The 27,867-nt window shown below is 44.0% G+C and overlaps 1 protein-coding gene across 1 annotated transcript in view; it reads left to right on the top strand.

Moving 5' to 3' along the window:
* Positions 1-27,867, top strand: part of LOC126272500 (venom dipeptidyl peptidase 4-like) — a 360,092-nt gene that overhangs the window by 212,538 nt on the left and 119,687 nt on the right. The window contains exons 4-6 of the mRNA XM_049975390.1: positions 6,568-6,648; positions 19,005-19,057; positions 25,339-25,529. Of these exons, the coding sequence (XP_049831347.1) occupies positions 6,568-6,648; positions 19,005-19,057; positions 25,339-25,529 (325 nt within the window). The remainder of the gene's footprint in view (positions 1-6,567; positions 6,649-19,004; positions 19,058-25,338; positions 25,530-27,867) is intronic.

Here is a 27,867-nt window from a genome sequence, read left to right as displayed (position 1 = left end):
TCATCAACAGTCCAATTTCGGTGTTGATGTGAGGCGTAAAAGTTTGTGCCGTGCAGTCATCAAGGATACACGAGTGGCCCTTCGGCTCCCAGCCGCAGAGATATCGGAGAACTGATGTTTTTCAGGATTCCTGATATTGAGGCTATACTGGTGAAATGGTGGTACCGGGAAATCCTCACTTCATCGCTACGTCGAAGATACTGTGTCCATTGCTTGTGAGCCGATTATAACACCACGTTCAAACTCAGATAAATCTCGGTAACTTGCACATTATAGCCGCAGTAGCCGATGGAACAACTGTGCAAGGCACTTGTCTTATATAGGCGTTGCCGACCGTAGCTCCGTATTCTGCCTGTTTACATATGTCTGTATTTGAATAAGTATGTCTACACCAGTTTCTGCGGCGCTTCAGTGTATATGAATGCGTGGTGTCTGTTCTTTGGTACATGTCCGAAGCGGTGAAGGCGACCGCTCGCGTACTACGCGAGATCCGAGTTCGTGTGCCGGACCATCGCAGATTTTCATTGTACAGCTGATGTCTGTCCATATTCGAAACAGCGAATATATTTCATGTATCCTAAGATATGTCTGCGACAGAACGTGTGTGGGTACAGCTCAGATGTAAACTCTGTCCCGGTGCTAGTACCCAGAATATCAACGACCAATTGCAGCAGTTGCGTGTCACCTGGGAAATATACCTTCTTTGTAAATTTCGCTACCTATTGTGATCAGTGTAATAACGTCACATACCTTCGCACCCTGTGAAGCTCCATTCCGTTTCCTCCTCTCTTATGCGCACCTCACTTTTTTTGTCACGCAGTGTAGTTTTCTGTCATTGTTTTTGTGAAAACATAAATGCCGGTCTTGTGCACTGTTGTTCATAAAATAGTCTCCAGGTTGGAGTGGAAGAGTCTTTCATTGGTTTCTGAGACTAGCTGCCCTCGATTTTTTTGTACCAGGTGTACCGGTATGAAATGAGCGTTAAGATACAAATGTGTCGATAGGGAACATTAGTTGTGAACGAGCCTTAATTTTTTTTTGTTTTGTTGGTATGACATCTGTCAAAGATATTTAGTATACATCAAGTCATGGAACGAACATCATATGTTTTCATCTTGTTAACAATGTTGAATTTTGTATCAGAAAGTGATGATTTGCGGAAAGCATGAAATTTTTATTTTCATTTGATAAAAAGTGCTGCAGAGTCGCATCGAATGCTTGTCGAGGCATATGGTGATCATGCTCTATCAGGAACAACATGCAAAAGATGGTTTCAACGGTTCAGAAATAATGATTTTGTTGTAAGAAATGAAGAACGTGGAAAACCACCCAAAAAGTCCCTAGACGCTGAACTGCAAGCAATATTGCATGAAGATGATACTTTGAGTCATAAGGAAATGGCAGCAATGCTAAATGTTGCACAACAAACAATTTCTGACCGTTTGAAAGCTATGGGAAAGATACACAAGTGTGGAAAGTGGGTGCCACATGAATAGAAAGAAAGAGAGATGGAAAACCGAAAAACCATTTGTCAAATTTTGCTTCGAAGACATGAAAGAAAATCAATTTTGCATCGAATAGTTACTGGCTATGAAAAGCGGATTTATTCTAAGAATCCTAAACGGGAAAAATCATGGGTTAAATCGGGACATCCATCAACATCGACTGCAAAACCAGATAGATTCGGCAAGAAGACAATGCTCTGTGTTTGGTGGGATCAGAAAGGTGTGGTGTATCATGAGCTTCTACAACCCAGTGAAACTGTGAATACTAATCGCTAGAGACAACAAATGATCAATTTGAACTATGCATTGGTCGAAAAAAGACCAGAATGGGCCAGAAGACACGGCAAAGCAATTTTTTTACACGACAATGCACCTGCACCTAAAGCAACTGGTTCAGCATACAATCAAAACACTTGGCTGGGAACTGCTACCCCACCCGCCGTATTCACCGGACTTGGACCCTTCCGACTACCATTTGTTTTCATCAATGGGATACGCATTGGCTGAGGAACACTTCGATTCCTACGAAGAAGTCGAAAATTGGGTATTGATCGGTTTGCTTCAAAAGACGAACATTTCTATTGGCGTGGTGTCCACAAATTGCCAGAAGGTGATCAAAATGTATAGAAAGCAATGGTCAGTACTTTGAATAAAATGTTTTTACTTTAGTGTTTCATTTCCACAAAAAAATACAACAAAAAAAAACGCTCATTTCATACCGGTACACCTGCTAAAAGCGAAGGTTCCACGCTGCAGTACGAAACTCTCCCGACGTATCAGCAAATGCCGTAACTGGGTGGGAGCTCTGTTTGACTATTACGTAACAGCAATAAACGAAACGGCGCTTTTGTTTACCCGGAGGCCCCTGAATCGAGATAAAGAGCAGCGAACGACGTTGCTGCACGGATAAAACTAGTTCTGTTTACCACCGAAACGCTCAGGAAGTCAGTGATTCTTCTTCTCCACATTCAGTCGGATTTTACGCAAATTTCTAACCATCGCTTTCATTCATTGTTCGCAATCGATTCTGCCTACTGTTCTGAACACTATTTTCTGTATCGTTTCTAACATAAAGCGCACGCAATGGATTCCGTTTACATTGCGAATCAAATGGCTCTGAGCACTAAGGGACGTAACTTCTAAGGTCATCATTCCCCTAGAACTAAGAACTACTTAAACCTAACTATCCTAAGGACATCACACACATCCATGCCCGAGGCAGGATTCGAACCTGCGACCGTAGCGATCGCGCGGTTCCAGACTGAAGCGCCTAGAACCGCTCCGTCACTACGGCCGGCCCTTTTATCGTAGTCTGTCGCTGTTAGACCTAAGAACAAGAGTTTGCTATCGTACTTTGCAACATGGATATTTATGGGCAACGTAATCCTACAACACTTTTTACGTTTCGAAAACGTATTTTGGAACTAGTGACCATTATAAACGTATGCAGCAGCACTGGAAGATAACGATAACGTCTGCCACGTTTCTACCTTACACTTCATATTGGTATATTATTTTTGCCCTTACACAAGGAATTAGAATACGTATGTTTCTCTTGTAACTGAAAGTTTAAGGACTAAAGTTTTACCGTTGTTCCGAAATACTGAGTAGGAATACTTTCACTTACCACAAAAACAACCGAACGTCTTGATATTCTGCAACACCTGCCTCTCTTCACGAAACAGTTTCCAGTTTGCTCAGTCATCCTCATCTGACAAGTATCTATCTCCTGTCGAGATAATATTGGTGTAGGGACCACACAGTCAGCATTACAGAAACACAAGGAACTATATTGTATGTGAGCTTGAGGTTACAGCTTTGTGTTTCTGTTCCCCGAGAAAGTTAATTGATGAAAATGAAATATTGACTCTTGCCTACGTAGAGATTGTGAAGTAGTGGTGTTCTTCCGTTATGGGTAATACACTATTTTGTCTTTCGAATAAACTGTAAGAGTTTGAAAGAAGCTTAACTATTACATCTCTTGTTTGCGTTGCTAAATTTCGAGGGCTATAAAGTGGGAATGATAACAACACAAATCCTCGTCTGAAAAATATGTAGATAAAGAATTGATTCAGTCTTGGGAGAAAAAGCAGTTATCTTCATATTTGGAGTCTGATTTGCCAATTCTAGTTTGTACCATAGGCAAAAATATTAATTTTACTTATTTCTCTAATTAAACAGTAGAAGTAATGTTAGTAAAAGCAGAAAAATCATGTGATTCATGAGCATCTTTCGTTAATATGAGAGGTTTTTCCGCACGTTATGCGAGGCGCCTAAATACAGGATTATGTAAAGTGCTCATCTGATGCGCTCCGAACTATATTGCTCTTGATACATAAGATAATATGGCATGGTCTCGACTAATGTATGAATTAGTGCTGCAGGTAACTGACACCATGAGTCTTGCAGAGTTGTCCATAAAACCGCAAGAGTACAAGGGGATGGAGGTAACTTCTGAATAACACGTTGGAAGGCATCTACATCTACATCTACATCCATACTCCGCAAGCCACCTGACGGGTGTGTGTTGGAGGGTACCTTGAGTACCTCTGGCGGTTCTCCCTTCTATTCCATCCTCGTAAGGATTGTCGGTATGCCTCTATCTGGGCTCTAATCTCTTTGATTTTATCCTCATGGTCTCTTCGCGAGATATACGTAGGAGGGAACAATATACTGCTTGACTCCTCGGTGAAGGTATGTTCTTGAAACTTGAACAAAAGCCCGTACCGAGCTACTGAGCGTCTCTCCTGCAGTCTTCCACTGGAGTTTATCTATCATCTCCGTAACGCTTTCGCGATTACGAAATGATCCTGTAACGAAGCGCGCTGTTCTCTGTCGGATCTTCTCTATCTCTTCTATCAACCATGTCTGGTACGGATCCCACACTGCTGAGCAGTATTCAAGCAGTGGGCGAACAAGCGTACTGTAACGTACTTCCTTTGTTTTCGGATTGCATTTTCTTAGGATTCTTCCAGTGAATCTGTCTGGCATCTGCTTTACCGACGATCAACTTTATATGATCATTCCATTTTAAATCACTCCTAATGCGTACTCCCAGATAATTTATGGAATTAACTGCTTCCAGTTGCTGACCTGCTATTTTGTAGCTAAATGATAAGGGATCTATCTTTCTATGTATTCGCAGCATATTACACTTGTCTACATTGAGATTCAATTGCCATTCCCTGCACCGTGCATCAATTCGCCGCAGACCCTCCTGCATTTTAGTACAATTTTCCATTCCGGATATGCTCAATAGTGTTCATGTCTGGGGAATTTGATGGCCAGCGAAAATGTTTCAACTCATAAGATTGTTCCTGGAGCCACTCTGTAGCAATTCTGGGCGTGTGGGAGTCACATTATCCTGCTGGAATTGCCCAAGTCCGTCGGAATGCGGAATGGACATGAATGGATGCAGGTGATCAGACAGGATGCTTACGTGCATGTCACTTGTCAGACTAGTATCAGGGTCCCACATCACTACAACAGCACACGCCCCACACCGGATTCCTGGTTTTCACGGTACACTCGTGAAATGGCCGTACGGGAAACACCCACTCGCCACCTCGGAGATGCTGTGTGCGATCGCTCGTGCGTCGATTATAACACCACGTTCAAACTCACTGAAATCTCGATATCCTGTCATTGTAGCTACACTTGTGTTATGTAGACGTTGCCGCTCGCAGAGCTGTATTCTGCCTGTTTACATATCTTTGTATTTGAATGTGCATAGCTATATCAGTTTCTTTGGAGTTTCAGTGTATAGACAACAACCAACCACAAGTATTGTTTAAAAATTTTTGTTTAAATCAAAACATTACTGGTTTCCAGTTAATTAGAAATACGTCGTCAGATGGCTTTTACAGATTCTCTTGTTTTCCTGATGGGGCATTGTTTTGCACTTGCTATGGGTTTGGTGTCTTAATGCCCTAAGGCTTTTTGGAGTTGTTGTTGGTTTGGTGCAGTGAGGTAAACAAGAAGTTTACCGTTCTCAATTCGGTAAACTTACGAGAATTTTTTTTCCCTTTTTGACCTCAAAGATGCGGTCATGAAATGGTTTTAAGGTTCTATGCGACAAATTCGTCCTGTTTTTGGGTCACGCATTTTGAAATTATACATTTTCCATCTGTTCTTGGTATGGGACTACAGTCATGTAGAGTCTTTTGAAAGAAGTTTCAGCTATTTGACTGTTAGTTGTTGATTTATTTTACGCGATCATGATTTCAGCTTTGTAGCCATTTTCAAGTACAAGTTGAACTGTTAAAACGCATTTTAACATTTGAATATACACTTGCAAATAGCTACAAAGCCGAAATCATGATTGCCTAAAATAAATGAGCAATCAACAGTCGAATGGCGTGAATTTCTTTAAAAAGGTAACACATTTTTGTTCGTGCACTGTGTGAGTGCTGATTCATTCTCTGAAAACTTCTTTAACAGGCACCATGGAAAATGTCATTGTGTAGTTAAAACTCACATGAAAGTATTAAATCAATTTCGTGTAAGGACACCTTTAGTAAGAAGTTCAGTAAAAGCAATAACTTTCTTTGTTGCATTCCCCTAGCATTCATATGGAAAATATCGCATTATATCCTACTTAGTACCGTATAACAGTCTGCATTTCAAGTACTTTGTATAAGAATTTTAGTATTAACATCAACATGATTTCTAAAAATAAATTACCATTTTATACTTGACATGCGAAATAGAGGCGTGAGGCTGTAACATATAATTTTGTGTAAATCACTGTAAAATATGTTTTTATAATATTCTTTGTCGTTGGGGGGAAACCCTAATCTAAAGTGAGCCTGAAAAGCTGAAAATCATTTCGTTACAGTCTGTAAATCACCAACAGTGAATTCTATTTCTGCTGTTGTCCCACTGAGTCTATCTCCTGCGGAACGCTCGTTCTACTTTTTATAAAAATAAATCAGTATGTTGGACTCTCGCATATAGTATTTTTTCAAAGTTTGTACAAGTTTATGTTTGTGTTTTGTTGCTGCATGCTCCAAACGCACTATTTATTTGAAAAGTGCATTTAAGATAAATGCATGTTTTACAGGTATACAGCAGTCTCCAGGCGAATGTGTCTTTGTTGTCGGCAGATGAGCGCTACGTTCTTCTTGGCTATGACGTGGCAAAGGTAAGTCTTCTATTAACTGAAGTTATCATTTCAGTTGCTCTTCCAGAAATCAGAAAAAAGTTCATTGTACAACACCAATCAAATTTTGTAAGCAGCTTATATTGTTATGTTTTCAAATACGCCTGTAAAGCCAGATTTTCTGTTGATTTTTCAAATGAAAGTGTTTCTTGAAATTGGAAAAGATGTATATTTCTCTTGAATTAGAAACATCGATAAATTTATCGAGAATCTGCAGTAGCGTCCATTTTGCACAATGCTGCCAGCCGAGTACATCGAGCTGACATTTGCTGCCTTCTTCGGACATTGCTCATCATACAAGAGTATTGCCATTCGAGAACGTTTGACGCACATGCTGACAACTTATAACTACCAACTCTCGTTTTCCTTCTTTTCCTCTGTGTTACGATAAGAAATCCGAAGGCAAGTAACGCCATACTTCCATCTGTATGCTCATACCAGGGTTGCTCTACTTGCAAACTTAGCGTAAGTGTTTGTGGGCTTTGGAATCAAAGCTGGGAACTAGGTTAAAGCCTTACATTAGGTGATCACTCAGTATCGGATATATCAAAAGAAATAATACGGTCTGCCTGGGTTCGATTACTGTTTCACTGCACAGACTCTGCCTGTACTAATTTTCCAACGTTGGCGTATATGCGTTGAAGAGTAACAGAAGTGCCATGCTGCTATAGTACTGCGATCCAGTCTGCGTCAGACGGCAGTTTCCGTCGAAAATTTACAGCTCCCTAGTCCAGAAAAAAAGACTGACATTATAAGTATGCCGTATGTGGCGCTCGCGTAGTGTAAGTGTAATGAGACTCCTCGATTATTAGAAGAAGTAAATTTTTAAGAAATAGCTGGCTCACATACATAAGAGTCCGAAAACGGACTTCGTTAAGAAGAAAAACGGTAGTTAAGAAATGCCACACGCTAGCGGATGCAGTTAGTATCGAAGAACAGGAGAGGAAAAAATACGTATATAGTAGAAATGGAAGGATAATGAATAGCAAAGTTAAGTGTAAAGATCTTACGTGGCAGGGAATTGGAGAACAAATATGGAGGAGAGGTGGACACGACAGTAATACGAACCGCGAGGTATAGAGCACATGCAAGATTTGTGCTTCATTTGTAACCACCCCTTTTGTAGTCTCACCCGTTCTCTTTTCCAGAGCTTCTTAACATCCTTTTGATCACAAATGCGGGAATTCTGTCGTAGCTTTCTGCAGCGTTTTGTCGAGAAGCGTATTTAGCGATATTGTCTGTTGATTCATTGTCAGTTCTTACATGAGCTTTTGTTCAAGAAAACTGACGTGCCATTTCATCTGACAGTTTTCACTGATTTCGTGATTTTTTTTCCTTTCAATAAATTCATGGTTGATATACAGGGTGTATCAAAAAGACTCTTCCGCTTTTCGCACGTATGAACATAATATGCAATGAATTTTGTTTTTTGACGAACGGGAAACTCAACAGGTTTTTTTCATACCTTTTCATAATTGTTTAATATGGCCCCCTTGAGATCCACGGCATATGTCAACGCGGTATTCAAATTGTTCCCCCTCTGCAGCGAGCATGTCTTGAGTTACAACTTCCACAGCTGCTGTTATGGGATGTCTCAGTTCATTCATTATTTTTGGTAACAAGGCACATAAACTAAGTCTGTTATAAACACCCACAAGAAATAACAAATACAGTCAGGTCCGGTGATGTAAGGCCAGTAATGTAAGGCTGAACCATTTGGTCCAGTGCTGCCGATCCAGCGCTCGGTAATCCTTTGATTTCAAAATTCCCACACTTCCAGATGCCAGTGTGGTGGTGCCCCATCCTGGTGGTAAATGAAGTCGTTCGAATCAGTCTACAAGTGTGGGAAAAGAAAGTTCTCAAGCATATCGAGACATGTGCTTCCTGTAACAGTGTTCTCGACAAAAAGAAAAATGGACCATACACCCTTTCCCCTCAAACAGCACAAAACAAATTAAATTTTGGAGAGTCCCTCTCATGTTACACAACTTTATGTGGTTGTTCCGTGCACCATATTCTCAAATTATGACGGTTAACCTTTCGATTTAAGTGGAGCGTACTCTCGTCATTTAACACCAAGCGTGGAAGAAAACTGTCATCTTTCATCTTGCCAAGAGCGAAATTACAGAACTCCACGCGTTGTTGTTCCTCGCCTTCACGAAGAGCTTGCAATAGCTGAATTTTGTATGGTTTCATGTGAAAACGTCGACGCAACATACGCCAGACGGACATCGAGGCATGTCGAGCTGTCGAGTTGCACGGCGAACGGATTTCTGCGGACTCCATGTGAAACTATGGCGCATGCGTTCGACGTCTGTTTCAGTCACTCGGGAACAGCCCGGCGATTTGCCTTTGCACAAAAAACCAGTTTCTCGGAATTTTTCATGCCAATCGTCAGTGGTCTGTGCTGTCGGGGGATCCACACCATACCTAGTACGAAAGTCAGGCTGAACAGTTATTACTGACCCGCACTGCGCAAAGCGTAGATCAGAAAAAGCTTTCTGTTGGCCAGACACCACTTTTACTATGACCGAAGTGGGCGCACACGGCTGCTACCTAGCGGGAACCACGTAAAACTCGAGAGTTTGCTCTTTCCAACAGTGCGTTGTTCACGCACGTATCTCAAATAACATAATAGTTATGATTTCTTAAATCAGTTGATTATTTCTGATACACCCTGTATTTTTTCACGTTTTTTTATTTTCCTTTTTGTTGAAACAATTGCGTTTTCTTGCACTATAATATGAATCGTATTGTTTTCTTTATTTTTACTACAACATCCCTCTGTTTCACGTTACAAATCAACTATTGAATTAGACGTTGCCAATTTCAATTTTGTTGTACATGCTGTTTATTTTTAAGTAAGAGGAGGATAACTATGTAGAGCGGATATATTCTATAACTCACTTAGTTTCTAGACCGTTCACCGCTTCTGGTTTATGGGGGAATCTAGTAGGACACAGATCATATACCAGTACTTAAAGACAGCGATCGTTGTTAGCGAACGCCCAGTCGGTATGCAACACACCTGACGTACCGGTAACGTGGGTACGACCGTATCTGACCAAAGGTGCTGGGAGAACTACCGTAGTCCACGCTTACTGATCATAGCCTACAGTAGCCTACGGTAGTTTTACAACTTGATCTTGGCCCTTCGAGGTGGCCTAGGACAGCACGTGATAATGTTTGCCCACAGGTTGCAATGAAAGAAACACCTTATTAGTGAACACACAAAAGGACAGTTCTTACGTGAAACAAGAAGTAATATTCATTTCTGGTAGAACGATAACGTCTCCCGCTGTAGATGATAAAATCTTTCACTGTTGTCCAGCCCAGTGTGTTTGGTTCTAGGTCTGTCTCAGCTTTGCTCGCTAATTCTCGGAAGAACTAGTAACAGCACTATATTTCATTGAGTATTGCGGTATGTTCTTTTCCGATAGGCACCACTTGTTTGCACAAAACTAGTGTAACAAGTTATCATCACAAGCCTTTAAATGAATGGAAATAACAGAGAAGAGGAATTCTCAGCATCTATTATGCAGTCACACAGCCAATCCATACTACAAATTTGGTATGAAATGACATTGTAATACCCTGCAGAAGGCATTTTATTGCGTATGCAGCTGAATTAATAAAAGTTTAGACAAATTACTTTCAGTTACAATAAATTTGACCGAATCATTCATACTTTACGATGTATCAACACAGCACAGAGCAGTTTTTCTGACATTTTGATCCTTTCCCATACTACCTAAGAACTTCATTACCGGCTATCCTGATGATATTACCACAACCACCGACCGAAGTGGCGCAGTAGTTAGTGTGGTGTCACCGCCAGACACCACACTTGCTAGGTGGTAGCCTTTAAATCGGCCGCGGTAGTATACGTCGGACCCGCGTGTCGCCACTATCAGTGATTGCAGACCGAGCGCCGCCACACGGCAGGTCTAGAGAGACTTCCTAGCACTCGCCCCAATTGTACAGCCGACTTTGCTAGCGATGGTTCACTGAATAAATCATTTGCCGAGACGATAGTTAGCATAGTCCTCAGCTACGTTAATTGCTACGATCTAGCAAGGCGCCATTATCAGTTTCTATTGATATTGTAAATCATGTATCGTCAAGAGCGACGTTCGTCATTAATGGATTAAAGTTAAGTATTCCACCAGCTACGTCCGTTTTTCTCAATTCTAATTCCCTTGTCATGTTCCAGACCTCATGCCAGCCTGCGTGAACTAAAACGCGTGCATTTCGGCCTCCTTTAGTAACCCTGTGTTTGCTCTCCTGCCAACCACAACAGGTAGCACCGTGGATTGAATGGCCACTTGAAATCAACCTTTATACATTGTTACAACGTATCGTGAATGTGATTTAACACGCAACGCACTGCCTATCAACACCATAAACAAAGACGTCTTGCGGTCAGAAGTATCAGTTTCATTACACCTGTTGCTTGTAGCCCTGAACGCTGAGTCGCATGGTGCAGCCAGAAGATTATTTCCACTAAATGGAAGGTATACTGTGTCAGTGCTCATACTAAATAGCGGTTGGGTCTGTCATACGCATACAGATCGACACTTGCCGAAGAAAAGTGAAGCGTCCGGAAGACACCGTAGATGCCAAATTCATACACGTACACGCCATCGGTGTGTGTGTAAATGATTTAAGAAAATGAAGGGGGAGGCGTAGAAAAGAAAGAAAAAGGAAGGGATTATTGATATCAGCTGCGTCAGAACTTATAAGGGGAGGCCACGACGTTTGGGATGGGGATTTACTGCAAACTTCGTACGCTCGTAGTACTCCACGAAGACAACAAAACGTGTAAGCAGTAGCGCGTACTTTTGAAGCGTTATTGAGAAAATCGCAAGATAATTTCGATCTTCAAATATATACCTGTGCGTGGCCATTTTTACCATAAAGCGCCGACAGCCGAGTGCCAGTTCGCCTTTAGACGCAGAGCATCTCGGACTTGTTTACGTCCCGGCTGCGAACGTTCGCGGAAGAAGCGGTGTTTACACCGTCGTCACTCGCGTGTGTTACTGTTTGAATCGAACGCAATGGCACACAATTTCCGAAAAATCACGATACAGTTCACGTTCTGTAACGAGTATGCAAGACTGAAGGCTTTCGAAATCGAACGTTTCTTGAGGGACGAAGTGCAACTTAATTACACGGAGATTATTGGAATTCGTTTATCAATCGTGAGCAGCACTCTTTACGTAAAGATGATTGAAGACGCAGCATGCGATAGGATCATTGAAGCCGCCAAACGAGGATTCCAGTTCCGACACTCCGATGGTCATATTGGCGAAGTTTTAGTCGCTCATTCGGGCCTGGGAGTGCGTACGATCCGAGTCTTCGAGCTGCCTTTCGAGGTACCCGAATCATTGGTCACTGAATCACTCCAGCCATATGGCAGAGTTATCAGTCATACGGGCGAACGTTGGGCAAGTTTTAGCACGTATCCAGTGCTCAATGGTGTCCGACAGGTGCGAATTGCCCTTACGAAACATGTGCCATCGTACATAAACATCGGCGGCTGTCGAGCTATTGTCATCTATGATGGACAGCCCCGGACATGCTCCGGGTGTGGTGGTGAAGGACATCTTCGATCTGCGTGTATGCAGAGGAGACTCGTGCAACTCCCCAGCGGAGACCTCCAGAATCCGACTACACCAACGTCACTGCCGATGACTTACGTGGCGGCGCTTCGCGGGGAGGTGACGCCGAGGTCGGAACGCACTATCGAACCGACGCCGCAGTTGATTGAGGCGCCTTCGGATCCCACTGAAGAAGGAATGGCTCCGACTAACCTCCAATCTCAGACACTACAGGTGGTGCAGAAAGAGGATGACAGAATCTCACTCGGCATGGAAGCTGAAGTGGAACGGCCCCAGGGCATTGTGGCGGCGGCGAGAACGCCGGAGGTACAAGATGCGCCAACACCAGAGGCCGAGGTTAGGGCCCGCAAACAACGCCCGCCAAAGCGCCGCAAGAAGCGCCGACTAAACTCTGCGGAGACGCTCCCTTCTCTCCTTGGGAGCCCAGATGAGTCTAACTCTATGGACCTGTCTGACTTGGAACCACAAGCTTCGGATGTCGCAGACCATATGACTTCGGACGGTTGAAAGATGTCATGTCGTTCAGACGACACATCCGCTCAGGGGCCCGATACCCCTTCTGCGGCGGAGTCTAATGCTGCGAAAGAACAACATATATCACATATCAATGCCCCACTGGAAAATTTGGAGCACCCCAATAATATCAGCTGGTATGAGCAGGACGACGAAATCACTGATGCGGACATCCGTCCGCATCTCAAGACACCTAATACCGCAGGGACACGTCCGTCGGGCGACCTTCTGTGGATGCGCAAAGGGACTATCGATACGGTGAAACTATGCCATTTTAACATCATGTGGAGATGACAGCTACTCGACCCCAGGCATACAGAATAGGGACAGTGAATGTAAATACCATTAAATCGCCCGTGAGACAGCAGTTGTTTAGCGACATGATATACGCGTTGGATGTGGATGTACTGATGGTGCAGGAAATTTACATTCCTGAGTTCCAGGAAGTACATCGATACATCTCCTACACCTCGCCACACTCGAACAACAACAGTGGAACGGCGATGTTGGTCCGGGACGGGATTCCGGTTCGCGACCTGGCTTATCTACCTTCGGCACGAGGACTGTCGATAACTGTTAATGGAATTCGCATTCTCAATGTTTATGCCCCTTCCGGCACAGACAACAGACGGGCGCGTGCGAGATATTATTCGTCAGAGATTGTGCCCTTTTTTACCGGCAGCTTCGATCATTTCATTATAGGTGGTGACTTCAGTTGTATTTTAGCCCAACAAGACCAGACGCCACATTACAATACCTGTAGTGAATTGCATGTGCTATGCCGGGATCTGGAGCTACGCGACACCTGGGACGTGATGCATAGGAACCGTGAGGGATAAACTTTTTATACCAGTCACTCGGCGAGCAGAATCGATCGAATATATGTTTCGGTTGGCCTACAGGATAAGGTGGTCGACGCCGAACGATGGCCTGCGGCATTTACTGATCATCTGGCTTACATTTGTACCATATCACTCCCTAGGTAAAGTGTGTGGAGAAGCCGCGGGACATGGAAGCTCAATTCGTCACTTTTGGCGGACCCCGAATGTCGTCAGAGAGTCGAGGAGGTATGGGCCACATGTCAACGCCCTCTACCAACATATACCTCCGTGCTTAAATGGTGGCTCGAGTGCACTAAGCCGGCAATAAGAAGAGCTCTAATACAGTATGGTCGGGATAAGACGAGATGGCAAACAGACACTCTTGATTATTATTACACCATACTTCGTGAGCTGTCATTCCAGGTGCCGTCTGCAGAACATCATGCGGAAGTTCATCGTGTCAAGGCACAAATCCTATCGATCACGCGACGACGACTGGGTGGCATCCCAATACGGGCAAGATGTCTCGACACCATCACTGGGGAACGTACCTCGATGCACCATGTGTCGCGGGAACATAAACGTTACCGCCAGGCATTGGTAACAGTGCTCCACGGTTTAGATGGCCGTCAACTGACAACACAACAGGACATTGCAAATGAATGTTTAGAGCATTTCCGCCACCTCTATGCCGATACACCGACGGACCGTCTCGTGGGGGAAGACATACTGCAACATCTGCAAACGACACAGACAGAGACGGATAAGGCAGCGCTTATGGAGCCACTCACAGAAGACGATATAAAGGTGGCACTCACAAAAGGAGCGGCCCATAAATCACCAAGGCCAGATGGGATTACGCTATAGTTTTATCGAGAATGCGTGGACATGATGATGCCACAGTTGGTGTCGATGTACAAGGAGGCAATGCGTCCGGACATGCGCCTACCGTCGGATTTTGTGACGGGCTTTCTTCTTCCCATCCCGAAGATAGCGGGGAGTCGCACTGTTAATCAATATCGGCCTCTCACTATGCTAAACACCGATTATAAAATCTTTGCACGACTACTAGCGTCTCGTCTCAAGCTGGCGATATCCAGGACAATATCCCCTGATCAGGCTTGCCTAGGGGTGCGAAGCAACATTTCCTCGGCATTAAGTGAATACCGTGACGTTATCGCCCTTGCGGAAACGTGTAAAATGCGAGCAGCGATCTGTGGACGTCGATCGTGTGTTCGATAGGATAAACCATGACTTCTTGGCGTCAGTCATGAGCCGAATGGCGATTCCACCTGTTTTCATCTCCATCGTTATGAGGCTAATACAAGGGGCTACATCGAAGGTGATTGTAAACGGCCGGGAAGCGGGCTTGATTCCTATTAACAGCTCAGTCCGACAAGGGTGCCCACTCTCCATGATGCCGTTTGCGATAGCACTTGAGCCGTTGATGTGTGGCATAGCGCTTAATGAGAACTGTTTCGTTTGTCGCACATATGCAGACAACCTGATCCTTCTCCTCAGATCAGGACATGAAGTGCGTCAGGCGGTTGAACATCTAGACTCTTACAGGACGGCGGCAGGCAGTGTCGTTAACATGACGAAATCCAAAATTATGCACATTGGACGGGGTCTGGAAGACATACCGGGGCCGTTTCAGATGGTGGAATCGCTGAGATGTCTGGGGATCACATTTACAGCGGTCAGCGACGGCGAGTTATCTGCGGCTTCTGCAGAATGTTCGTCTGACGATACGCAACAACTCACTGAGAGCCTTTGACATGATCCAACGAGTGGCATACATTAACGTGCACATAGCGTCACGACTGCCCCATTTAGCGCAGATCCTCCGAATTCCGAAAGGTATTGCAGACCGCCTCATGGCTGCCTTTGGTTAGTATGTTAGTACCGGGATGTTATTTAATATCAAATATGACACGTTAGCGCTACAGTTCCGGAACGGTGGCCTCAACCTCACAAACGTGCGAAACAAAGCTCTGGTGCTTTACATGCGAGCGATGATACGAAATTGGCAACTAAGAAAGCATACCATAACGTCAGCTCTGATAGAAGTACTTGTTCCGCCTTCGTACGAACCCCCTACTGCGGTGGGCAATATTTCGCATTCTCTTGCACACATTGCGTCATTTTTTGTTGATTACAGTTATGTTCGTCTGAAAGTACCTTCGACGAGAATACCCACAACTCGGGACATCTATAGATGCTTGATGGATCAACATGGCTTCAACATAATGGAATTCAAATATCCGTCGAGAACGTGAAACCACATTTGATGTGCAGTGCATACTCCATTACTGTCAACAGCAGCGAGATCGATGTGGTATATTCTTATAAACCGTAAACTCGTGACCCGGAGTCGTTTACATACAATTCATATGGTCGATTCTCCTCTTTGGACTGTTAGCAACGGAAGAACATGGTTTAGTGTGTGGCGCAGCGAGGGACGTCTGGACGCTGACGCGTGGACTACTGGCCTTCCTTCGGCGCACTAACTACACAGAAATCACATAGTATGTACTTTTTCTATCGGACAAGACCTTTTTTCCCAAACAAAAGACGTATGCGGTCAATTGGATCGCTGGACATGCGACGAAATATTTGTATTCGTACGATATTAAGTCAGTGATGGATTATTGGCTATATTTACAAGAACAACACGAGCTCATAATGAGTCATACGAAATGCAGGACTTACTTTACCAATTTTTTAGGAAGTGTTTTTCACAATCCGCCCGACAGCCGGGGTGTCCTCTCAGAACTGAGAAGACTCCTGCAGCGGAACGACTAGTGCCAGTACTGTGCGGTTCAGTTAAATTGGCACATGGCACACTGAGGAGGAAGCTGGCCCCTACCTGTTGGCGCCAGTCCACTTCGGAAAAAGAGTGCCTAGCGTTCAAGCCCTGCAATCGCTGGGTCGCTGGATCGAGTCCCGTTCGTCAGTGTTTTTTTATTTCTAACACAAATTTCTTTACTATTTATATTACAATTTATGTAATGGGAAAAATACGTGTAATCGGATGAACTTTTATTAAATGTACTATGTTATTTGGCAGTTTACAAATTTTTATCATCACAAATAATATAATATTCATAACCACCGACTATTAAACGGCCAAACGCATAAAGTGATACTGAAAATGTATACTTGTCCGTGATTTGAGAAATCCCTTATACCTGGAACGAGCCCAAAACTACTTGTTACCTCCAAGTTTTGACCGCCACAGACGGATTTCGAAAGATGCACAATTAATCGTCGCTTTCGACTTTACGAGTACAATTGCGGGATAGTATTTTTCTAAAAACATGAAAAACAAAGCTAAACGGCACCTGAAGCATTGAATAAATGCTATGTTTCCACACACGCAAGGTCTTTTGAGGTTTTCACTGGAAAAACAAACCTCGTTAACATTTTCAAAAACCTCTCTTTCAGCCGATAATTTGGAAGCAAACCATGCATAACGCAGTGTTTCCTTAAATATCGGCGCTGATCATTGCTCATGCAGTATCAGATGTACTTTAAAAGCGTCTTCACGAGAAGCAATTTCTCGTTCTCTCTCGATTAAATACGAACAAATTTGAAGACACGGACAAGCATACATTTTCAGTATCACTTTACTAGTTGGTAGTTACGAATATTATATTATTTGTGATAATAAAAATTTGTAGACTGCCAAATTTAGTAAAAGTTCATCTGATTACACGTATTTTTCACATTACATCAGTTGTAATATAAATGGTATAGAAAATGACTGTGTTAGAAATTAAAAAAAAACTGACGAGCGGGACTCGATCCAGCGACCCATTGATTACCGGGCTTACACGCTAACCACTTTTCTACCACTTTTTTTAAAATCTCATGTTTTTCTGCATTGTTCGTTGTATTTGTTTGTGGAGGACGTCCAATGACACCTGTTCAGGTGGTTCGTTGATCCGTTCACTCAGTTTGTTTTTATTACAGAGGGCAGCTAAACCCTCTGACCGAACACGCTGAGCCACCGTGCAGGCGCCACTCGGCTGCCGGTTGTTCCTTGTGTAACTGGCCACTCACAGGTATATATATCTGACGCCCGATATTATCTTGCGATTTTCTCAATAACGCTGGAGAAGTACGGGCGACTGATTACGCATATTGTTGTCCTCATGGAGTACTACGAGTGTACGAAGTTTGCAATAGATCCGCGTTCTAAACGTCGTGGCCTCCCCTTGTTAGTGCGGTTTCAGCGGCGACGAGTGAAAATTTGTGCCGGGCTGGGACTCGAAAACCTTGGAGCTCCTGCTTGCTAGGAAGTTATGTTAACCACATCCCCACCCTGACAGCGTTTATCGCAACTGCGTGGGCTAGCTCCGCACGCCTCTCGGCCTACTCACACTCCCACCACACGCCAGCTATCCGCAGTCACTGACCGTGCCTTCCGTGCTCTCTGCTTGGAGGTTTCCGCAGGAGGTCGGACGTAATCGCGCATCCGCACTGAATGTGGTTGATCCATTGCTCATCGAGGCGAATCGGTTATGTGAATAACACGTCCGAAAGAACAGACGCCATGCATCCATATGAATGATCAGAGCTGCGATTCTCTGTGACAGGTAGAAAGGTCGCAGTGGCCGTTACTGTTGTTCGTGAATAGCGATGTTACCAGCCCTGGTAGGGTATATGAAAGGTGTGGACAACATCTGATGTGGTGGTCACTGTGAAGGGCATGGAGGTGGCGCGTACTCATGCGAGATAGCGTTATCGGCAGTTGCCTGAGTTTGAAGGAGACCTCATTGCGGTGATATTTACTGTGTGTTCGTGCCTCAGTCTAGATGGGTAACGTTGTTTACAAATATTGTAACTTGTTGTGCACGATACGCGGCCGAAATATCAGTGGAGGAAATTTTATTTGCTCGGATGCATTCCCAAAATTTAATGGATTATTGTAACTTGTTTGACGAAGAGAGTGAGTCAAAGCCTGATGATGTCCTTGTAAGGCGAAAACTGGCTATCCAAATGAGTTAATCTTGTATCACAATTAAATAATGTGCTTTTCATGTGGTACAAAAAGAGCGCAAGACGAGCTTTTCACCACTTGGATTGCCAAGTGTAAGCCCATGTCTTTTTAAAACCTTCAACTTAGCGAAAGTATAGTGTTATAACCAGCTACACTGTGTTCCACAAGACCGCTACAAGTGTTCACTAAATACAATGTGCGGCAAAAGGCTCTCTGTATGCTTGCACTTCCAAAAACCTTTCCTCCGTGATATGGAAATATTGCCACGACTGAGAAACTGTAAATTTAAGCATATTCTGGCTAAATTCTCTATTTCAGAATCTAATATAATTGCAAACCTGATCTGTTCTACTCAAATCCAATATTTTTCTCTTCCAGGTATTCCGACATTCAGCAATTGCGCGTTACGTAGCCTACAACATTGCGAAAAAGTAAGTGAAAATAATGAAGGTATTTTTCACTTTTGTGTTAATGTGTGTCGTGGCTTGTGTTCCAGGTGTGGCAGAAACAGACCTGCCAGAGTTCAGTCTAATAAATTCGTAGTTAAAGAAAGGAACGGTATCACCGTGATGTTAACAATTGCGGGGTGGTCGTTGGTGCATGTGGATGTGCTAAAACACATCTAACCAACGCATCCGACACGTGCTGGGTGCGATTTAAGTCGGGGGAACGGGCAGGTCAGATCATTCGCCGAATACCCTCTCGTTCCAAGAGTCCTCCACCTGCTCTGTAAGATGCGGTAGCCGCCGTTGGATAAGCAGCTGCAGCAGCAAGTCGTATACTCCTAGCTCACTCATTTGTTACATAGTTTAATTCTTAATTTCTTTGCGTGTTTTTGGTACTTGCATTGTTTAATTCATAAATTTCGGACGTATTATAGTACTTGAGAGTTGTAGCATCGCGTTTTTAGTACCTGAATAGTGTAAAATCGCGTAGTCTCCTTCCGCCGCCGAGCAGTGTGTCAGCAGTGCGCAAGTAGCAGCATTACTGCATTTACTAGGCACTCTTGTATTTTAATAACCGTTTAAATTTTGTGTCGAATTGTTTGTGCTCTCTGTAGATTAATTCAGACGTTCTTTGCACAACAGTTTTTAGCATGGATAGGGACAGCAACTGCTGTGTTCGGATGCAGGCTGAGTTGGCATCCCTTTGTTCCCAGCTTCAGGCAGTGTTGGCTTCGGTCACACAGCTTGAGGCTGTTGCCAATGGGCATCACTCTGGGGGTCCGGATGGGGGTTTGTCGGGGACGGCCAGCTCGTCCCACGCATCCTGCGATTGGACTACGACTGTGGCTGCCCGGGATACTGCCCACATTGAGACTGCTACCTCACCTGTGGTAGAGTGGGAGGTCGTCTTGAGGTGTGGCAGCGGGCGAAAAACATTCCGGAGGGCTGAATAGAAGGCCTCTCCAGTTTGTCTGACGAACCGGTTTCAGGCTCTGTCTCCGGCTGATACTGATGTTCGGCCGGAGATGTCTGCTTGTCCTGTTCCAGAGGTTGCCCCTCAGTGTGCAAGATCCGGGCAGTCGCAGAGGGTGGGCTTACTGGTAGTTGCGAGCTCCAATGTCAGGCGCGTAATGGGGCCCCTTAGGGGTATGGCAGCAAGAGAGGGGAAGAAAACCAATGTGCAATCCGTGTGCATACCGGGGGGAGTCATTCCAGATGTGGAAAGGGTCCTTCCGGTTGCCATGAAGGGTACAGGGTGCACCTATCTGCAGGTGGTCGCTCATGTTGGCACCAATGATGTGTGTCGCTATGGATAGAAGGAAATCCTCTCTGGCTTCCGGCGGCTATCTGTTTTGGTGAAGACTGCCAGTCTCGCTAGCGGGATGAAAGCAGAGCTCACCATCTGCAGCATCGTCGACAGGACTGACTGCGGACCTTTGGTACAGAGCCGAGTGGAGGGTCTGAATCAGAGGCTGAGACGGTTCTGCGACTGTGTGGGCTGCAGATTCCTCGACTTGCGCCATAGGGTGGTGGGGTTTCGGGTTCCGCTGGATAGGTAGGGAGTCCACTACACGCAGCAAGCGGCTACACGGGTAGCAGGGGCTGTGTGGCGTGGACTGGGCGGTTTTTTAGGTTAGATGGGCTCGGGCAAGTATAGAAAGGGCAACAGCTTCAAAGGGTGCGGGGAAAAGTCAGGACATGCGGGGACCAAGCAGCAATCGGTATTGTAATTGTAAACTGTCGAAGCTGCAATGGTAAAGTACCGGAACTTCAAGCGCTGATAGAAAGCACCGAAGCTGAAATCGTTATAGGTACAAAAAGCTGGCTGAAGCCAGAGATAAATTCAGCCGAAATTTTTACAAAGGCACAGACGGTGTTTACAAGGGATAGATTGCATGCAACCGGTGGTGGCGTGTTTGTCACTGTTAGTAGTAGATTATCCTGTAGTGAAGTAGAAGTGGATAGTTCCTGCGAAATATTATGGGTGGAGATAACACTCAAGAACCGAGCTAGGTTAATAATTGGCTCCTTTTACCGACCTCCCGACTCAGCAGCATTAGTGGCAGACCAGCTGCGAGAAAATTTGGAATACATTTCACATAAATTTTCTCAGCATATTATAGTCTTAGGTGGAGATTTCAATTTACCAGATATAGACTGGGATACTCAGATATTTAGGACGGGTGGTAGAGACAGAGCATCGAGTGACATTATACTGAGTGTACTATCCGAAAATTACCTCGAGCAATTAAACGGATTACCGACTCGTGGAGATAACATCTTGGACCTACTCATAACAAACAGACCCGAAATTTTCGACTCTGTAAGTGCAGAACAGGGAATCAGTGATCATAAGGCCGTTGCAGCATCCCTGAATATGGAAGTTAATAGGAATATAAAAAAAGGGAGGAAGGTTTATCTGTTTAGCAAGAGTAATAGAAGGCAGATTTGAGACTACCTAACAGATCAAAACGAAAATTTCTGTTCCGACACTGACAATGTTGAATGTTTATGGAAAAAGTTTAAGGCAATTGTAAAATGCGTTTTAGACAGGTACGTGCCGAGTAAAACCGTGAGAGACGGGAAAAACCCACCGTGGTTCAACAACAAAGTTAGGAAACTACTGCGGAAGCAAAGAGAGCTTCACTCCAAGTTTAAACGCAGCCAAAACCTCTCAGACAAACATAAGCTAAACGATGTCAAAATTAGCGTAAGGAGGGCTATGCGTGAAGCGTTCAGTGAATTCGAAAGTAAAATTCTATGTACCGACTTGACAGAAAATCCTAGGAAGTTCTGCTCTTACGTTAAATCAGTAAGTGGCTCGAAACAGCATATCCAGACACTCCGGGATGATGATGGCTTTGAAACAGAGGATGACACGCGTAAAGCTGAAATACTAAACACCTTTTTCCAAAGCTGTTTCACAGAGGAAGACCGCACTGCAGTTCCTTCTCTAAATCCTAAATCCTCACACAATGAAAAAATGGCTGACACCGAAATAAGTGTCCAAGGAATAGAAAAGCAACTGAAATCTCTCAACAGAGGAAAGTCCACTGGACCTGACGGAATACCAATTCTATTCTACACAGAGTACGCGAAAGAACTTGCCTCCCTTCTAACAGCCGTGTACCGCAAGTCTCTAGAGGAACGGAAGGTTCCAAATGATTGGAAAAGAGCATAGGTAGTCCCAGTCTTCAAAAAGGGTCGTCGAGCAGATGCGCAAAACTATAGACCTGTATCTCTGACGTCGATCTGTTGTAGAATTTTAGAACATGTTTTTTGCTCGCGTATCATGGCATTTCTGGAAACCCAGAATCTACTCTGTAGGAATCAACATGGATTCCGGAAACAGCGATCGTGTGAGACCCAACTCGCTTTATTTGTTCATGAGACCCAGAAATTATTAGATACAGGCTCCCAGGTAGATGCTATTTTCCTAGACTTCCGGAAGGCGTTCGATACAGTTCCGTACTGTCGCCTGATAAACAAAGTAAGAGCCTACGGAATATCAGACCAGCTGTGTGGCTGGATTCAAGAGTATTTAGCAAACAGAACACAGCATGTTGTTATCAATTGAGAGACGTCTACAGACGTTAAAGTAACGTCTGGCGTGCCACAAGGGAGTGTTATGGGACCATTGCTTTTCACAATGTATATAAATGACATAGTGGATAGTGTCGGAAGTTCCATGCGGCTTTTCGCGGATGATGCTGTAGTATACAGAGAAGTTGCAGCATTAGAAAATTGTAGCGAAATGCAGGAAGATCTGCAGCGGATAGGCACTTGGTGTAGGGAGTGGTAACTGACCCTTAACATAGACAAATGTAATGTATTGCGAATACATAGAAAGAAGGATCCTTTATTGTATGATTACATGATAGCGGAACAAACACTGGTAGCAGTTACTTCTGTTAAATATCTGGGAGTATGCGTGCGGAACGATTTGAAATGGAATGATCATATAAAATTAATTGTTGGTAAGGCGGGTACCAGGTTGAGATTCATTGGGAGAGTCCTTAGAAAATGTAGTCCATCAACAAAGGAGGTGGCTTACAAAACACTCGTTCGACCTATACTTGAGTATTGCTCATCAGTGTGGGATCCGTACCAGATCGAGTTGACGGAGGAGATAGAGAAGATCCAAAGAAGAGCGGCGCGTTTTCGTCACAGGGTTATTTGGTAACCGTGATAGCGTTACGGAGATGTTTAGCACACTCAAGTGGCAGACTCTGCAAGAGAGGCGCTCTGCATCGCGGTGTAGCTTGCTCGCCAGGTTTCGAGAGGGTGCGTTTCTGGATGAGGTATCGAATATACAGCTTCCCCCTACTTATACCTCCCGTGGAGATCACGAATGTAAAATTAGAGAGATTCGAGCGCGCACTGAGGCTTTCAGACAGTCGTTCTTCCCGCGAACCATACGCGACTGGAACAGAAAAGGGAGGTAATGACAGTGGCACGTAATGTGCCCTCCGCCACACACTGTTGGGTGGCTTGCGGAGTATGAATGTAGATGTAGATGTAGAATTATGAAATCAATAGAAGAGATGTGTTTCACCGTAGGGAAGATGAACAAGTGTTCATAGGTCTTAAAGTATGCACTTTAGAGTCCATAGTTTCTGGACACTCTTTTCTTCTTATGGTTCGTACTACCATCTCTCAAATCGTGGAAACAACGAGCTTGCAGTAGAACAGATTTCTTTCACAGTATTGTAAGTGAAGAAATGCTAAGTTCTCTTAACGTATGCGTTTTAGAGCTCATGTGTGCTAGACATTTTTTTGTTCCTGTCTTATCCTTGAATGTTGACCATTGCTCCTGGGACACAGTATAATCATCCGAACAAGAAGTTTACCACCAGAAAGAACCCAGTACGTTGTTCTCGAAGGTGAGTGTTCATCGGAGGTGAGGGTATCATCTGGAGTGCCCGAGGGAAGTGTGGTAGGTCCGCTGTTGTTTTCTATCTACATAAATGATCTTTTTGATAGGGTGGATAGCAATGTGCGGCTGTTTGCTCATGATGCTGTGGTGTATGGGAAGGTGTCGTCGTTGAGTGACTGTAGGAGGATACAAGATGACTTGGACAGGATTTGTGATTGGTGTAAAAAATGGCAGCTAGCTCTAAATATAGATAAATGTAAATTAATGCAGATGAATAGGAAAAAGAATCCTGTAATGTTTGAATACTCCATTAGTAGTGTAGCGCTCGAAACAGTCACGTCGATTAAATATTTGGGCGTAACATTCCAGAGCGATATGAAGTGGGACAAGTATATAGTGGCAGTTGTGGGGAAGGCGGATAGTCATCTTCGGTTCATTGGTAGAATTTTGGGAAGATGTGGTTCTTCTGTAAAGGAAACGGTTTATAAAACACTAATACAACCTATTCTTGAGTACTGTTCGAGCGTTTGGGATCCCTATCAGGTCGGATTGAGGAAGGACATAGAAGCAATTCAGAGGCGAGCTGCTAGATTTGTTACTGGTAGGTTCGATCATCACACGAGTGTTACGGAAATGCTTCAGGAACTCGGGTGGGAGTCTCTGGAGGAAAGGAGGCGCTCTTTTCGTGAATCGCTACTGAGGAAATTTAGAGAACCATCGTTTGAGGCTGATTGCAGTGCAATTTTACTGCCGCCAACGTATATTTCGCAGAAAGATCACAAAGATGAGATAAGAGAGATTAAGGCTCGTACAGAGGCATACAGCCAGACATTTTTCCCTCGTTCTGTTCGGGAGTGGAACAGGGAGAGAAGATGCTATTTGTGGTACGAGGTACCCTCCGCCATGCACCGTATGGTGGATTGCGGAGTATGTATGTAGATGTAGATGAAAGATTTAACCTGCGAACATTGGCGACAAGGGTGGTTGAGTGAGAGGGAGAGAAAGACGAATGTGATGCAAACAGGAGTAGTGGACGGGTAGTGACGTGGAGAAAGAGATGTGACGGACTGAGAAACCAAAAGAGAAGGAAGTGCGACTGTCACGAGATGGAGGCAATTGCTTTACTGCTTGACAGAGTAAAAAAAAAAATGTCTATGTGTTAAAATGCAACAGTGCACTGGACTGCGCGCAGTGTATAGAATCACTTGTTTCAAAGACGGACAGGGGCAACAGAGAGGAAGTTTGCGAATTTTTTTTTTTTTTTTTTTACAGAAGGACACAGTTAAAATAGTCCTTTTAAAATCAAAGCACAGAAGGTTTTTAGTACTTTACATGTTGCGGTATTACGTGCGACTTGTTGCTTTAATGTGATTAACGTTGCTGTCGGCAGCACGACGACGCAGATCGCCGGCGGGGAGCGATTGCAGTTCGTGGACTGGTCGCCAGAGGGCAACGCGCTCGCCTACGTGCTCCAGAACGACCTGTACTACGTGCCGGAGGTGGGCGGGCAGCCAGTGCGAATCACGGACGACGGCGCCCCAGACGTCATCTACAACGGCGTCGCCAACGAACTGACGGACGGTAAGGCGAAGAAAAAACCTTTTTTTCGATGGTGCTGAGTCACAGTTATGCAATATTTTTTTAAAGAATAAACTGCCATTTGACTTTATGTTACGGTACCGATCTTCCGTGCTATCTACATTTCGGTTTTTATGCCATTATTGAGTGCAGTGCTAAAAGTTCTTAGACCATTAACAGGTAATATCTGGCAAAGTCGGTCCAAAGCAGGTAAACGGGACTTGTATACCTGCTGTAGACTGACTTTTCCGGATATGAAGAACTTTTATCATTGTGCTAACTAATGGCACAAAAGCTGAAATGCGGATAGTGCAGAAGATAAATACAGTAATACACAGACAAATGGCAGTTTATTCTCTCTCTCCCTCCCCCAACTCTCTCTTTCTCTCTCTCATTTATTTTTTTAAAGAGTGAAGCGAACATTGCAGAGTGCAATTCAAACAAAATCTCACAGAACCGGGTTACTGGCGATGCCCCTATAGGTCATCAGGTCAGAAATTCGCCCTATTCACCGCTCCTGCACCTCTCCTTCTTGAAACGTGAACGCTGAGTGAGTAATACTTCCAGAACTTAATTCCTACACGTTAACCAACAGATGCTGATATGTGTGACCAACTAGATAAGTATTCCTGGATTCAACGCTGTCCCACATGGTCAACTAATAACTAACATACGAAACGAGAAAATTTGAAATACAGCCAACGGAACAGGGAAAAGGTAATATAGACATCTAAAAATGAGACGGACAGGAAGTTCAGAATGGCGAAGCGGAAAAGGTTAATAGAAAAGATTACGGAGAAATGTAAAAATGTAGAACCATGCTTGGATACGAGGGACATAGATGTAGCGTAAAAGAAAATTAAAGAAACCTTTGCAGAAAAGAGAAGCAGCTATGAGCTCAGATAACAACACCGTTATGAGAAAGGAGAGCATGCGAAAATGTGAAAGGAAAATATAAAAGGAAGATAGCTGCATATTTTTGGCCTAGCAAATGTATTTCTCCAGGCAGCACGTTTCTGTCGCAGCCTTTTTGGCTGCACATCACTAGCACACCTGGCTGACTCTGATATACAGGGTGAGTCACCTAACATTACCGCTGGATATATTTCGTAAACCACATCAAATACTGACGAACCGATTCCATAGACCGAACGTGAGGAGAGGGGCTAGTGTAATTGTTTAATACAAACCATACAAAAATGCACGGAAATATGTTTTTTAACACAAACGTACGTTTTTTTAAAAATGGAACCCCGTTAGTTTTGTTAGCACATCTGAACATATAAACAAATACGCAATCAATGCAGTTTGTTGTATTCTAAAATGTTAATTACATCCAGAGATATTGTAACCTAAAGTTGACGCTTGAGTACCACTCCTCCGCTGTTCGATCGTGTGTATCACGTTTCTACAGAATGACCCTTGACAGGATGTTCGACGGGCGTTTCATAAGACGTGGAGGACGCATAAATTGGCCAGCCCTTTCTCCTGAACTTACACCTCTGGACTTCTTTCTGTGGGGTACGTTAAAGGAGAATGTGTACCGTGATGTGGCTACAACCCCAGAGGATATGAAACAACGTATTGTTCCAGCCTGAGGCGACATTACACTAGATGTACTGCGGCGTGTACGACATTCATTACGCCAGAGATTGCAATTGTGTGCAGCAAATGATGGCCACCACATTGAACATCTATTGGCCTGACATGTCGGGACACACTCTATTCCACACCGTAATTGAAAACGGAAACCACGTGTGTACGTGTACCTCACCCCTCATGGTAATGTACATGTGCGTCAGTGAAAAAGACCAATAAAAAGGTGTTAGCATGTGGACGTAATGTGCTGTTCCAGTCTCTTCTGTACCTAAGGTCCATCACCGTCCCCTTTGGATCCCTACGTAATTCGGTGCTCTCCGATACACACGATCAAACAGCGGAGGAGTGGTACTCAAGCGTCAACTTTAGGTTACAATATCTCCGGATGTAATTAACATTTTACAATGCAACAAACGGCACTGATTACGTATTTGTGTATATGTTCAGATGTGCTAACAAAACTAACGGGGTTCCATTTAAAAAAAAAAAACAAAAAAACGTAGGCTTGTGTTAAAAACACACTTCCTTGCATTTTTGTATGGTTTGTATTAAACAATTACACTAGCCCCTCTCTTCACGTTCAGTCTGTGGAATCGGTTCGTCAGTATTTGATGTGGTTTACGAAATATATCCAGCGGTAATTTTAGGTGACTCACCCTGTAGATACACTACTGGCCATTAAAATTGCTAGACCAAGAAGAAATCCAGTTGATTAACGGGTATTCATTGGACAAATATATTA

This window comes from Schistocerca gregaria, chromosome 5, assembly GCF_023897955.1.
Source record: "Schistocerca gregaria isolate iqSchGreg1 chromosome 5, iqSchGreg1.2, whole genome shotgun sequence".
NCBI lineage: Eukaryota > Metazoa > Arthropoda > Insecta > Orthoptera > Acrididae > Schistocerca > Schistocerca gregaria.
Note: the sequence above shows the minus strand (reverse complement) of the source record. Positions and strands in the feature narration are given on the sequence as shown.